At 41.4% G+C, this 15,581-nt stretch overlaps 2 protein-coding genes across 7 annotated transcripts; both read left to right on the top strand.

Moving 5' to 3' along the window:
• The first annotated feature begins 2,130 nt into the window (after positions 1-2,130).
• LOC146976453 (extracellular calcium-sensing receptor-like) lies at positions 2,131-6,338 on the top strand. 3 transcript variants are annotated; one of them, XM_085794510.1, is made up of 9 exons: positions 2,131-2,363; positions 2,569-2,863; positions 3,003-3,089; positions 3,315-3,584; positions 3,679-3,882; positions 3,995-4,270; positions 4,899-5,126; positions 5,220-5,343; positions 5,425-6,338. In XM_085794510.1, the coding sequence occupies exons 1-9, from the start codon at positions 2,131-2,133 to the stop codon at positions 6,336-6,338; spliced, it is 2,631 nt and encodes an 876-aa protein (XP_085650636.1). The 3 variants fall into 3 exon arrangements, with proteins under 3 accessions (XP_085650636.1, XP_085650638.1, XP_085650637.1); XM_085794511.1 differs by having other exon boundaries at positions 2,254-2,363; positions 5,229-5,343; XM_085794512.1 differs by lacking the exon at positions 3,995-4,270 and having other exon boundaries at positions 3,679-3,880; positions 5,005-5,126.
• A 2,762-nt stretch (positions 6,339-9,100) lies between these two features.
• Positions 9,101-13,385, top strand: LOC146976452 (extracellular calcium-sensing receptor-like). 4 transcript variants are annotated; one of them, XM_085796283.1, is made up of 9 exons: positions 9,101-9,333; positions 9,539-9,833; positions 9,973-10,059; positions 10,285-10,554; positions 10,652-10,858; positions 10,942-11,217; positions 11,509-11,736; positions 12,271-12,394; positions 12,472-13,385. In XM_085796283.1, exons 1-9 carry the CDS (start codon positions 9,101-9,103, stop codon positions 13,383-13,385), a joined length of 2,634 nt encoding a protein of 877 aa, XP_085652409.1. The 4 variants fall into 4 exon arrangements, with proteins under 4 accessions (XP_085652409.1, XP_085652411.1, XP_085652412.1 ...); XM_085796286.1 differs by having other exon boundaries at positions 9,183-9,333; positions 10,652-10,855; XM_085796284.1 differs by having other exon boundaries at positions 9,205-9,333; positions 12,280-12,394.
• The last annotated feature ends 2,196 nt before the right edge of the window (positions 13,386-15,581 follow it).

Below are 15,581 nucleotides of genomic sequence, written 5' to 3'. Positions count from 1 at the left end.
TTCAAGTTACCGGGGAGGAGTGTGGTGTATGAAAATAGTATATGATTATTACTATTATTAATTTAATTATATAAATGTAGTGTTTCACATGAAGTTGCAAATTGTTTGAAGTTGTCATGGTGATACAATATGAGTCCTGTTCAGTCATTGGTCAATATGAAAAAGAGTGACCGTTGTGTGTGTGTCTCCAGGGTAAGGCTTCAGTGTCGATCAGCTGTCAGAGGAGTTGCCGGTGTTTTTGTTATTGAGATGTCTGTGATATGGAAATAAATCAGAACTAAAAGATCAACTATACGACTCAGAGTCATCATCGGAACCCACACCCCGGTACACAACACAATGTGTGCCAAAAATTTGTCTTATCTTTATGTCAACCTTCTTTGTTGGGGCTTTGATGCAGCCATCTTCCTCGGATGGTGCAACCAGGAAGTAGAGTAGAGAATACTTTATTCATCCCTAGGAGGGAAATTCAAATTAGTCCAGTAGCTCACAGGACAGACACAAAAAAGAAAGAAAGATGGAGCAGGGATGCCGGACGGAGCAGGGCCACCGGATGGAGCAGGGCCACCGGATGGAGCAGGGCCACCGGATGGAGCAGGGCCACCGGATGCAGCAGGACCGCTGGATGGAGCAGGGCCGCCGGGTGGAGCAGGGCCGCCGGATGGAGCAAGGCCACCAGGTGGAGCAGGACCACCGGATGGAGCAGGACCGCCAGATGGAGCAGGGCCGCCGGATGGAGCAGGGCCGCCGGGTGGAGCAGGACCGCCGGATGGAGCAGGACCGCCAGATGGAGCAGGGCCGCCAGGTGGAGCAGGGCCACCGGATGCAGCAGGACCGCTGGATGGAGCAGGGCCGCCGGGTGGAGCAGGACCGCCGGATGGAGCAAGGCCACCAGGTGGAGCAGGACCGCCGGATGGAGCAGGACCACCAGATGGAGCAGGGCCGCCGGATGGAGCAGGACCACCGGATGGAGCAGGACCTCTGGATGGAGCAGGGCCGCCGGATGGAGCAGGACCTCTGGATGGAGCAGGGCCACCAGGTGGAGCAGGGCCACCAGATGCAGCAGGACCGCTGGATGGAGCAGGACCGATGGTGAAGGGGCAGCTGGGTGGATCAGGATCATTGGTGGAGGGGCCAAATCATTTTGCTTATCTGCCCCACTACTATATTCCTCCATCTTGCAGCAAGGAGAGAGGAGCCGTCCACCACCGCTGCTTTCCTGGTCAGTCAAGGTGCCATGAAGTGGATGATCCAGGCCGTCCAGAATTGCCTCCTCCTTCTTCAGTGCTCAAGTGCCTCAGGATGTTTAGTCTGTATCCTAGCAACAACTTCATGGAGAACTTCAGATGGAACGTAAGCAGTTGCCATTGGGTGGGATGTACACAAGTGTTGTTATGATTTGAAAAAATAAAGTCTTCACCAATATCTCCAGCTCTTCATCACTCTTGTTGGGCAGAGAGTTAATACAATGATGACTGACCTCAGAAAGGACCGATAGAACATCTCCACCTCCCAGCCTTTAACTTTGCACCAGCAGCAGCACGACAACTACCACAAAAGCACCTCTTCATCTCATCTGGGACAGGATGGGTGTCCTCCAGATCTGTCCATTTTCAATGAAAGAAGCTCATCTCTAAAGAATCTCTTCTCCCCACAGAAGCATCCATCAGTAGATAACAAAAAACACAACAAAAATAAAGCAAATGTTGAGTAAAAACTCAGAGCTACCAGACTTTGCTGCTCCCAGTTGAAGCGCATGTTCCGGAAAGTAAAAGTAATCAGCTCTGATCATGTAACAATTTACACTAAATATATGAAACTGCACATATGTGATCAGCAGGGTTTCTTGGGTCAGTATGTTTTGGAAATATGTTGATAATCCATTTACTAACCTTTTTAGGGCCTTTCAACTGGAAATATTTTTTATGGTCACTTTTGTGACCAATGGGATTAAATGGGTTCTGCCCAATAAAAATCAGTGTCTGATGAAATGTATTTTGACCCTGCCCATATTTTATTCTGCCTTGATGGGTGGTTAGCAAGATTGGATGATTCTGCAAGTCAATAAAAGGGAATGTCACAGTGATAGAACTTAGTGACTGGGCTTAGGAAAGACACAAAACAGGAGTCATGAGAGCTTTATTAAACTCCAATCTGGTCTTACTCATGTTACATTCCTACTTCCCCTCTGCTGCATCCTCTCCTCTTTATTCCTCCTCCTGTCAGTTACAGGGACGATTTAAACTAAATGGAATGCACAAGGCCGGAGATGTCGTTCTAGGTGGGTTGTTTCAAATCCACGTTGGTCACACTTATCCTGACCTGTCTTTTAACTCAGAGCCACAACAGCCTGCCTGTTATGGGTGAGTCTCTCCTGGGAAAAAAAACAGAAATTGATTATCTGATACTACTGTCAAAGAATATATAGCTATTTGTGCCATTTAACTGTTTTTTTTTATTTATTTATTATTATTGTTGTTGCTATTCACTGTTCCCAAAATATTTTGCCATGTAACATCTTGCATGTCATGTTGTATTTTTCAGTCATAGTGATATTCTATGTGTTAGTTTTGATATTCTAGGATTCAGACAGGCCCAGACCATGGCTTTTGCTATTGATGAGATCAACAGGAACTCCAACCTGCTACCTAATCTGACTCTGGGATTCAGTCTGTTTGACAACTGCCACCATCTAGGAATTGGGTTTCGTGGTGCATTGTCATTAGTCAGTGGTCAAGAGGAGAGGATTACATTATACAAGACCTGTGTAGGAACCCCTCTGGTCCTCGGGATTGTAGGTGAAGATTCCTCTACACGTTCTATTGCGGTCTCTTCTGTTTTAGGTTTGTACAGAGTGCCTATGGTAAGTTTTTCTGCCTTATCTTCAATTCAATCTTTTCATTTTATGTAATCACAGTTGTAAATATGGAGCATTCAGTATTACAAAGCTGAAAACTCTAAGGAACTGAACAGTTTCAGGATGTACCGTTTGTCTTTTGCAGGTGAGTTATTTTTCCACATGTTCTTGTCTGAGTGACCGGAAAAAGTTTCCATCCTTCTTTAGGACTATCCCAAGTGATGCTTTCCAGGTAAAACATTTATAATGAAAGTGAAAATATGTTGAATAATGAATGGGCAGTAAAAATATCAGGATTCATACACCTTTGTTGCAAATACTATATTTTCCTTTAGTGTATTACGAGTAATCATTTCCGTCATTGACGGAGTTGTACGGTGTCAAATAACAACACTGAAAGCTCATAATGAAACATGAGTTAAAGATTATTCCAGTCTGTGCCTCTTTGTATTCTTAGGTGCGTGCTATCATACAGATTCTCAAACACTTTGGCTGGACTTGGGCAGGTCTGCTGATCAGTGATGATGATTATGGACTCTACGCTGCCCGATCTTTCCACTCTGACCTGGGTCCATCTGGTGGAGGATGTCTGGCTTACTTAGAGGTTTTGCCCTGGAATGAAAAGTCCACTGAACTAAGAAGGATTGTGAATGTAATTAAGAAATCCACAGCTCGCGTGGTCATTGTGTTTGCACATTACAGTCAAATGATTAACCTCATGGAAGAGGTTGGTTTTCAAATGGAAATTAGTTAAAGCTGAAAATAAGTGTAGATCCTAGAATTTTTAAAATACTGCATAAACAGTATACTGTAATGTACAGGTGGCGAGGCAGAATGTGACAGGCCTGCAGTGGATGGCCAGTGAAGCCTGGACATTAGCTGCTGTTCTCCAGACACCCCGTCTGATGCCGTACCTGGGTGGAACACTGGGTATTGCCATCCGTCGAGGAGAAATACCAGGACTCAGGGAATTCCTGCTACAAACACGTCCTGACCTACATCACATCAACTATGGAAATGACATGGTGAGAGTGTAAACTTGAAATCCAATTAGGTGTTTAATAACAGTAATCAAGCAATAATAGAGAATTATGCTAGAGTCATTGTTTATAACACAATTATTTTAATTTGTTTCAGGTAAATCAGTTTTGGGAATACACTTTTCAGTGTAGATTTGCACCACCTCCAGTAGGCTCGACGGAAGCTGGAGGAGCATTATGCACTGGGCAGGAAGATCTAGAGAGTGTGGCGACTGAGTTCTTGGACATTTCAAATCTCAGGCCAGAGTACAATGTGTATAAGGCTGCGTACGCCCTGGCATATGCTCTTGATGACATGCTGCAGTGTGAGCCAGGGAGAGGGCCTTTCAGTGGCAACAGCTGTGCTAATTTGCAAAGACTGGAGCACTGGCAGGTGAGATATCAGATGACATTCCACCTCTTTATTTGACCAAATTCTGTGCTTTCTTTTTTTTGCATCATAGAACATAATAAGATTATCAATGGTGAAATGCTAGATACAGCTGAAGTTATTTTTTCCTAATGGTGGTTGATAGTAGTGGCTATAGTATCAGGTCAGAGAATACTTTAACCCTCCTCCAGTGTTTGTTGCTTGCCCATTATTTCAGTGTTCATGGTCAAATTTCACCAGTCTGATTGAAATGTTCTGTGCTGTGGAAGAATTTCTAAGACCAGTAGATGACATGAGTAACTGCAATGAATGTAGAAAAAACAGACACCAAAAATATATTCCTAAATTAACAACCAAACAAATTCAAAACAGGGACTGAATGCTCTGAATATCAACTTGAACAGTTCTCTCTGTGTGTGTTTATATTTATCCATGAGTAGCATTGTATGATCAAATTGGAGTGTGCCTTGCAAACATAGACAAGAAAATTCAATGAAAGTAGTGATAAACAAACAAACAAAATGCTTTGGTATGGAATATTTAGTTTGACTATGAATCTGAGATCATGCTGTGTTTGCAGCAGTCAATAACAATACAGTTTTTTTCCTCATTTTCCTCGTTGGTGTCACAGCTTGTATATTACTTGGAAAAGGTCAACTTCACCACACCATTCGGTGATCAAGTATCATTTGATGAGAATGGTGATGTCTTACCAATATATGACATCATGAACTGGCTCTGGCTCCCTGACGGAAGAACTGAAATTCAGACTGTGGGAGAGGTTAAAAAATCAGCCTCCAAAGGTGAAATGCTCACACTTGATGAGGAAAAAATCTTCTGGAACTTTGAATCCAAACAGGTTACCTCTAATTTTTCTGACTATTATTTTTTGGATCATTTGTAATGCTATATAGCAGGATGGAATAACATTTATGAATTTTTCTTCCCACAGCCTCCTCAGTCAGTGTGCAGTGAGAGCTGTCCTCCAGGTACCCGCATGGCCAGAAAGAAGGGGGAACCTGAGTGCTGTTTTGACTGCATCCCGTGTTCTGAGGGAAAGATCAGCAATAAGACAAGTGAGTATTCATTTTTATTACATTCCTGTTTGGAAACACATAATCAACACATATCTCATCTCTTTTGATATTTTCCATTAGACTCCATGGAGTGCACTTTTTGTCCTGAGGATTTCTGGTCCAGTCCCCAGCGTGACCATTGTGTTCCTAAAACAGTAGACTTCCTCTCCTACCATGAGCCCCTGGGAATCTGCTTGACAGCCACCTCATTACTGGGCGCATTGATCTGTGCTGTCGTCCTGGTGATTTTTATCTATCATCGTAAAACACCTATAGTTCGTGCCAACAATTCTGAACTCAGTTTCCAGCTGTTGTTCTCACTTAAACTATGTTTCCTTTGTTCACTACTGTTTATTGGCCACCCCCGACTGTGGACATGTCAGCTGAGACATGCAGCATTTGGAATCAGCTTTGTTCTTTGTGTCTCATGTATCCTCGTAAAAACCATGGTGGTTCTGGCTGTGTTCAAGGCCTCCAAACCAGGAGGAGAGGCCAGACTTAAGTGGTTTGGTGCTGTGCAGCAGAGAGGGACAGTTCTGATTCTCACTTCTGTTCAAGCCACGATCTGTACTGCCTGGCTTGTCTCTGCCTCACCAGCTCCTCATAAAAACACCCAATACCACAATGACAAGATAGTTTATGAGTGTGTGGTTGGCTCCACAATTGGCTTTGGAGTGTTACTTGGTTATATTGGTTTACTGGCTGTCCTCAGCTTCCTGTTAGCTTTCCTGGCAAGGAATCTTCCAGACAACTTCAATGAGGCCAAATTCATCACTTTTAGCATGTTGATCTTTTGTGCTGTGTGGGTGGCCTTTGTCCCTGCTTACGTCAGCTCTCCAGGAAAATATGCAGATGCAGTGGAGGTATTTGCCATCTTGGCCTCCAGTTTTGGCCTCTTGGTGGCGCTGTTTGGTCCCAAATGTTACATAATCCTGCTGAGACCAGAAAGAAACACCAAGAAAGCTATCATGGGTCGAGGCACCACAAAGTCATAAAATCAGGTTGTATTTCCAGAGAGGATCTCTGACATGACCCAAAGGAGTGCACTGGAGATATGCTTTCATAAAGTGTTAAAAATAACTCCAATAGTAAAATAAATAACTGCAACTTTCACAATGTGTCAATGCTGCTCTAGTAGTTTGGTTTATGCAAAAAAAGAGACTTAAAGGAATAGTCATGGTTTGGTTTAAAATTAATATTTCCTTATGTTAAAGGACCTCATCATACCCAATATTTTATATTGTTGACCCAATTATCCATCATCATGTCCTCCCAAGGTTGACTTTGTGTATGAGTAGAGCAGACCAGAAAGAAACACAAATACCCCTTTCCCACTGGCCAAAAAACCTGTTTAAACCCGCTAACAATCGGCTTTTGGTGGCAGTGGGAAAGGCGCACCGACCCGCATCAAAGGACTCAGCAAGCAACACGGGTTAAAATCGCCTTCAATTGGCTCGGCTCTGATCGGCTTGCTGTGGCAACACCAGACCCGGGTCAACCCGCTAATTTACGTGATGATGTTGAGTGTTACGTGACGCCATGTCATAACATCGCGCCAGTCGCCTCTCATATCACATACCAAAACAAAGCTCTGCTCACATTCGAGACTGGGATTCGATCAACATGTCGCAGCACTGGCAAGACAGGGAAGCGCTCGAAAATTGTTCATCGTCCGCTGCCTTTCAATTCAATTCAATTTATTTGACCGTTTCGACCGTTTTGAGGACGGACAAAAGTGCAAAACAAAAAAGAACACTGACCACCGCCTGACTCGCTTCCATGTTGCTCTCCATGGTTTACTTCCCTGAATTCTGTCGCACTTATGATATCATCAACGCAATCCCAGCATGATGACATCACCAGAAGGGCAGCAATGAAAGCAGAGGCCACGCAGCTTGCCAGCGGGGGGGTCAGACCCGGCTCATTTTGGTCAATGGGAAAGGAGCCAAATGCCGAATGTTAGCGAGTCGACCCGCATTTAAAAAACCTGCGTCAACCCGCTAATTTTAGTGGGAAAGCGGCTAAAGAAAGCTACCATGGTTTAGAGAAACACAAAGTCATAAAAGTAACTAAGTATTTACAATTTGTTGACAGTGGTCTCTATTTGTCTCTTCTCTCTTGACACTTAGGATTCTTGCATTGTGTAATGCTTAATAGAATAAAATGTTAAAACTCAGTCCTTAAAACAAATAAATAAATAACCCTGTCATGTTGTGGCATGTTGTCCACTTACATTTAGGAACAAAAATGACCTACTGAAGATTAAGTTTAATATGTTACACAAATAAGTTATTTTGCAGTTGTTTTAATGCTGTGAAAAAATAAACAAGAGTACTGGTACATATTTGTAGTGTCTATTTTACTATATTCCAAAGTACACACAGACACAGGTTGGATGAACAAATTGCCAACTCAGCCAACCAACAAAACAAACAGAAACTAGGTAGATAACATGTAAGTGAAGTAATAATAACTTGGACTCAACTATAAAGAACTCATACATTCTACATGGTTTCCATCAGTATGGTGACCAGTGTTGCCATCACCCTGCTTACCTACAGTACAGTAAAGTGCCTAAACTTGATAAGTGCTTCAACAGACAGCAGTCTAAGACAAACTTTGTAGCATATGGTATATGAAAGTTCCCTGAATTACAAAAATATACTTAAAGACCAAAACAAATCCAGTAAACCCCAGAAACCCAGAATCTTAAATTGAAAAGTATAATCCAAAAGTCAGGATCCAACATGGGAGTTCAAGGAAACACTAGGGAACATGGCAGGGACAAAAACATACAAACTCAAAAAGATAACAGGGAGCACTGAGACTACATTCACACGAGGGATGAGTTAACAAGACACATGTGTAACAGACTAGGGCAGACAGTCAATATAGTGGGAAAACAAGACAAAGACTGTAAGTAAAGCTACAACCCAGATGGTGAAATGAAACTTCTGACCCAACATATAGGTACCTTGGTCCTTGACCTGATTCCTGTTTTCTTCCTCTGTATTGACTGTTTTCTGTAAATGTACTATTATTGGTCCAGCAGCATACGGGAATCATATATGGACCATATTTGGCCATGGAACTAGGTGTATACTGGACCATAAGAAAACAAGCATGTATAGGACATATTTATTATCTGGGGTGGACGTACAAAAAAGCTGCTTCAAAGCAAAACCGAATGAACAAATAACCAAACATATATCTGAAGTTCAAAGAATGAGTCCCTTCAGGGCAGATCAGGACAATAGAATGACAGATTGGTATTATCACTAACAGCAACATTTACTAGTTTAAATGAAGTGAGAAGTTGCAGAAGTACAGATATGTGTCAGCATACAACTGAGCACTGATGTTTCTATTTTAGGACATTATTTTGGTGCATTTCTCACACAGAAAATATGGGCTTATACTTTTTTTGTTAGTAAAAACTGCCCCTGCTGAAACTACTAAAGAACATACTGTGTAGAAATAATTACATGTTTAACACATTTTCGGTAGACCTTAATGGTGTTCATCCAGAACTTAAATCTGGATAGAAAGGATGCCAACATGGCTTTGGAGAGTATCAACAGCACAAACATTAATTCTGCTCAGTAAAAATCAGTGTCTGATGAAATGTATTTTGACCCTGCCCATATTTTATTCTGCCTTGATGGGTGGTTAGCAAGATTGGATGATTCTGCAAGTCAATAAAAGGGAATGTCACAGTGATAGAACTTAGTGATAGGAAAGACACAAAACAGGAGTCATGAGAGCTTTATTAAACTCCAATCTGGTCTTACTCATGTTACATTCCTACTTCCCCTCTGCTGCATCCTCTCCTCTTTATTCCTCCTCCTGTCAGTTACAGGGACAATTTAAACTAAATGGAATGCACAAGGTCGGAGATGTCGTTCTAGGTGGGTTGTTTCAAATCCACTTTGGTCTCACCTATCCTGACCTGTCTTTTAACTCAGAGCCACAACAGCCTGCCTGTTATGGGTGAGTCTTTCTCCGGGAAAAAACATAAATTGATTATCTGATACAATGTCAAAGAATATTTGTGCCGTTTAACCAAATTGTTTAATTTATTATTATTGTTGTTGCTATTCAACTGTCTTCACTGTTCCCAAAATATTTTGCCATGTAACATCTTGCATGTCATGTTGTATTTTTCAGTCATACATAGTGATATTCTATGTGTTAGTTTTGATATTCTAGGATTCAGACAGGCCCAGACCATGGCTTTTGCTATTGATGAGATCAACAGGAACTCCAACCTGCTACCTAATCTGACTCTGGGATTCAGTCTGTTTGACAACTGCAACCATCTAGGAATTGGGTTCCGTGCAGCATTGTCATTAGCCAGTGGTCAAGAGGAGAGGATTACATTATACAAGACCTGTATAGGAACCCCTCTGGTCCTCGGGATTGTAGGTGAAGATTCCTCTACACGTTCTATTGCAATCTCTTCTGTTTTAGGTTTGTACAGAGTGCCTATGGTAAGTTTTTCTGCCTTATCTTCAATTCATTCTTTTCATTTTATGTAATCACAGTTGTAAATATGGAGCATTCAATATTAGAAAGCTGAAAAACCTAAGGAACTGAGCAGTTTCAGGATGTGCAGTTTGTCTTTTGCAGGTGAGTTATTTTTCCACATGTTCTTGTCTGAGTGACCGGGAAAAGTTTCCATCCTTCTTTAGGACTATCCCAAGTGATGCTTTCCAGGTAAAACATTTATAACGAAAGTGAAAATATGTTGAATAATGAATGGGCAGTCAAAATATTAGGATTCATACACCTTTGTTGCAAATACTATATTTTCCTTTAGTGTATTACCAGTAATCATTTCCATCATTGACGGAGTTGTACGGTGTCAAATAACAACACTGAAAGGTCATAATGAAACATGAGTGAAAGATTATTCCAGTCTGTGCCTCTTTGTATTCTTAGGTGCGTGCTATCATACAGATTCTCAAACACTTTGGCTGGACTTGGGCAGGTCTGCTGATCAGTAAGGATTATTATGGTCTCCACGCTGCCCGATCTTTCCACTCTGACCTGGGTCCATCTGGTGGAGGATGTCTGGCTTACTTAGAGGTTTTGCCCTGGAGTGAAAAGTCAGCTGAACTAAGAAGGATTGTGAATGTAATTAAGAAATCCACAGCTCGCGTGGTCATTGTGTTTGCACATTACAGTCAAATGATTAACCTCATGGAAGAGGTTGGTTTTCAAATGAACATTAATTAAAGCTTTTGAAAATAAGTGTAGATCCTAGAATTTTTCAAATACTGAATAAACAGTATACTGTAATGTACAGGTGGCGAGGCAGAATGTGACAGGCCTGCAGTGGATTGCCAGTGAAGCCTGGACATTAGCTGCTGTTCTCCAGACTCCTCGCCTCATGCCGTACCTGGGTGGAACACTGGGTATTGCCATCCGTCGAGGAGAAATACCAGGACTCAGGGAATTCATGTTACATATGCAACCTGACCTGCATCACAACAAAAGCCATGGAAACAATGTGGTGAGAGTTTAACTCAATCTCATATTGCTATTAGAATAATATATTAATGCTATTTTTGATACAGAGCTATACATTTGTTTCAGGTGAATCAGTTTTGGGAATACACTTTTCAGTGTAGGATTGCACCACCTCCAGCAGGCTGGGTGGAAGCTGGAGGAGCATTATGCACTGGACAGGAAGATCTAAAGACTGTGGAGAGTGAGTACTTAGATGTTTCAAATCTCAGGCCAGAGTACAATGTGTATAAGGCTGTATACGCCCTGGCATATGCTCTTGATGACATGCTGCAGTGTGAGTCAGGCAGAGGGCCTTTCAGCGGGAACAGCTGTGGTAATTTACAGCAACTGGAGCCATGGCAGGTGAGATATCAGATTACATCCCATCTATTTATCACCTAATCTTATCCTTAGACAACTTTTTGTCTGTGCATTAGTGCAACACAACAAAGCAATGAGATTAATTTATCTGTTGTGAAATGCTAGATGATAGCAGATTTTCTTGTTGAGTTGCTAGTATTATCAGGTCATAGAGATCCTGCTGACTATATAGTGTTTTAAATAATGAAATATTATTCCCAAAAAACAAAACAAAACAAAAAAACATTACAATATAATTATTTTGTTCATCATCATTTGTCTTGATTTTCATAGCTTGTATATTACTTGGAAAAGGTCAACTTCACCACATCATTTGGTGATGAAGTGTCATTTGATGAGAATGGCGATGTCTTACCAATCTATGACATCATGAACTGGCAGTGGCTCCCTGATGGAAGAATTAAAGTTCAAAATGTGGGAGAGGTGAAGAAATCAGCCTTCAAAGGTGAAGAGCTCACACTTCATGAGGATAAAATCTTCTGGAACTTTCAATCCAAAGAGGTTACTACTGCTTTTTTAGACTACTATATATTGAGTGTCGGTGTGGCATGCCATCACAAAAAGGAAGGCAAACAGTACTTAGGCATAGAAGTTAAAGTTGATTATTAGACAGAAGCTGGGGTTTTGAAACTGATACGTATGCAGGAAAATATAGGAAGACTATGATAGAAATATTTTTCAGATTTTTTCCCCCTCTATTCTTGACATATTTACTGTTAAAGGGAGTACAAAAAAATAATTCTAATATAGCACAGTAATTCTAATATAGCACAGGAGAGGCAGGCAGCAAAAAATCATGAGACAGGACAGGCCACAAATTAAAAAGAGATTTCCTAATACTACCACTGCACAAGATATGTTTGAGTCTGAAGAATCAAACACTGATGATGTTTTGTGAGGTAGTTCTTTCAGCTCTTTGGCTCTGCTTGACAGTGTGTCTAACAGCAAAATGCATGCCACTGCTGTGTATGCATTAAAAACTAATTCCAGGAGTGAACAGTATAAAATAACTTAAATGTATTTTTCTCCCTACAGCCTCCTCAGTCAGTGTGCAGTGAGAGCTGTCCTCCAGGTACCCGCAAGGCCGGAAGAAGGGGGGAACCTGAGTGCTGTTTTGACTGCATCCCTTGTTCTGAGGGAAAGATCAGCAATAAGACTGGTGGGTGCTCAATTTAATCATTGTTGTTAGTTAACATAGAATCAACATGTACCTCACCTCTTATCTTATTTTCACAGACTCCATGGAGTGCACCAGTTGTCCAGAGGATTTCTGGTCCAGTCCCCAGCGTGACCACTGTGTTCCTAAGAAAATAGACTTTCTTTCTTACTATGAGCCTCTGGGAATCTGCTTGACAGCCACCTCATTACTGGGCACATTGATCTGTGCTGTCGTCCTGGGCATCTTCATCTACCATCGTAAAACACCTATAGTTCGTGCCAATAATTCTGAACTTAGTTTCCAGCTCTTGGTATCGCTTAAACTATGTTTCCTGTGTTCACTACTGTTTATTGGACGACCCAGACTGTGGACATGTCAGCTGAGACATGCAGCATTTGGTATCAGCTTTGTTCTTTGTGTCTCATGTATCCTGGTAAAAACCATGGTGGTTCTGGCTGTGTTCAAGGCCTCCAAGCCCGGAGGAGAGGCCAGTCTGAAGTGGTTTGGTGCTTTGCAGCAAAGAGGAACAGTACTGATTCTTACTTCTGTTCAAGCCACAATCTGTACTGCCTGGCTTGTCTCTGCCTCACCAGCTCCTCATAAAAACAACCAGTATAACATTGACAAGATAGTTTATGAGTGCATAGTCGGATCAACAATTGGTTTTGGAGTGTTACTTGGTTATATTGGCTTACTGGCTGTCCTCAGCTTCTTGTTAGCTTTCCTGGCAAGGAATCTTCCAGACAACTTCAATGAGGCCAAACTAATCACTTTCAGCATGCTGATCTTCTGTGCTGTGTGGGTGGCCTTTGTCCCTGCTTACGTCAGCTCACCAGGAAAATATGCAGATGCTGTGGAGGTATTTGCCATCCTGGCCTCCAGTTTTGGCCTCTTGGTGGCACTATTTGGACCCAAATGTTACATAATCCTACTTAGACCAGAGAGAAACACAAAGAAGGCTATCATGGGTCGCTGCACCAAAAGGTCATAAAATTGGTTTAGATTGTTTAAACTCTGAATGCACTGGAGATATGCTTTCATAAATTGTTAAAATAACTTCTCTAACAATAATTGAATAAATAACTACCCTATTCATGATGCAACAATGCTGCTGTATAGCTTGATTAGGTTTAGACAAAAGCAACTTAGACAGCTTTACGGAATGGTCATGGTTTGGTTTAAAATAAATATTTCCATGTATTGGCCAATATTTTACATTTTGACCCATTGATCCACCATGGCATAACTTATCAATTCCTTGTAGAGAGTTTTGTCACTTTAGTGTAAGCATATGGAGCATATGCTGAAGAATGTCAACAATACAACAAACAATGTGTAAGATAATACAGCAATGATCACCAAATTGAGCCAGAAACAGTAGCTTTCAATAAAAATGACTTAAGTGTTATATTGATGCAATACTGCTTCTGTCTTATTAATTTTACATTCCATCACAGTTCTGATTTGGTTACTTTTGCAACCTCATGTGACCTATCCACCCTATTTCAAATGCACAGAGTTGGACCATCAAAGGGGCAACAGATGGTAACACACACCACCTGTGGCACCAACACACTGATTGGTGACTTTTTCCATAACGCACCATGCATTTAACCTTGATTTGAAAATATGTGCCTCAAAAAAGTGCTGTTTTCATGGGGAGATAAACCACTAAAAATATTCCACAGATTTTCATATGTGGGCATTGTTTTTACTTTTGGTCCTGTACACAGCAACATTAATGTTCACGACTCAGCCCGTGGTCTGCTCTTCTAAACTGGGAAGAATGTACTGCAGATATATAAGTATGTACTACATCACACAACCCACAACCCCCCAAAAACCTACAATATAAAGTACTAAGGCAAAATTATTTATTAAGTCATATGCACAATCAATATGGAAAAGAAGGGAGGAAGATAGCATTGCTCATCTGAGAATTGGACATACAGGACTCAACCATCCATTACAGAAAAATAGTTAAGCACCCAACTGGAAAATGCAACCAGTCAGTGACAGTCCAAAATGTATTGTAATTGTAGGGATTACAATATTAACAGAAATCGCCTTTTTCATCACTAAGGCGGGCAAAGCACTGTGCACTTTCATGGTTATGACAGTGTTATGTCAATCTTATGAACACGTACAGTATTCAAGTAAAGTGTTACCCTTTTTTTTGTAGTACCCAATGGACTAAGGATAAGGAATTGACATACAACAAGATTGCATGACTACCTATCAAGGTAAAGAGTCACTAGATCACTGTTTTTGCTGGTTTACAGTGTCAGAACTGTTTGATGTCTGCCAAGTTACTAGGGACACAAACCACAAAAAAAAACCCGACAAGGCATTGCAATTCAAATACGTGCTATTTCACCAACTTAGTTATGCTGCTGGCATGTAGTAACATTTCATACAACTCTAATTTGCCAATCTAATGTGAGGGCTGGGCCTGTGGATTGAGGATGTTTCAGTTTGTACACTACACAGCAATTTGATATTGTATTAAAGCAGAAGTAAGTGGAACGTTTGTGTTAATATAAGTCTTAAATAGTTATATCTTCCGACAGCAATCACTTACCGTACATAGAGTGTTTGGTCCGAAACACGGGTCTGTCAGTCACTCTGCTCTGCTGTAAACCGAGGAGAAAACTTTCCTTATATCCTACAACCTTTTTCCAATGTGGAGAGAGAACGGCATGAAGGGCTGTGTGTGCAGCCAAGGGATGGACACACAGCCCTTCATGCCGTTCTGGACAAGGACCAATAGATCCATGATGAGGGCGGGGACTGCTAACTCCATCGGCTGACAAGAAGTTAGCCAAAACGACCGGATAGCTTACTTCTGCTTTAAGAAAAAATTACTCTTCTGATACAACTCTGTCTCTGCAAAACTGCAAAGTGATTTGTTGCTTGTCTGCTTCATCTACAACTTAAAGTAAATAAAAATATGTATAGTGAATATAAAAAAGATCGTACACAAACAGTATGTGACTATTGTATAATTTTCAATAGACCTCAATCATGGAAGTTTTCCACAATGTGGTTTGGAACGGCTGGCCTTGGAAAGTCTACACATCAATTATGCCCAAGTACAATGTCAAATAGTATGCAGTTTAGGCCCTGCCCATACTACCTTGCCTGCCTTCATGGGTGGTGTGCAAGATTAAGTAATACTAGAAGTCAA

The sequence above is a fragment of the Trachurus japonicus genome, chromosome 13 (assembly GCF_045865225.1).
Source record: "Trachurus japonicus isolate A0001 chromosome 13, Traja_1.0".
Lineage (NCBI taxonomy): Eukaryota > Metazoa > Chordata > Actinopteri > Carangiformes > Carangidae > Trachurus > Trachurus japonicus.
This window is presented reverse-complemented; position numbering and strand designations above follow the sequence as displayed.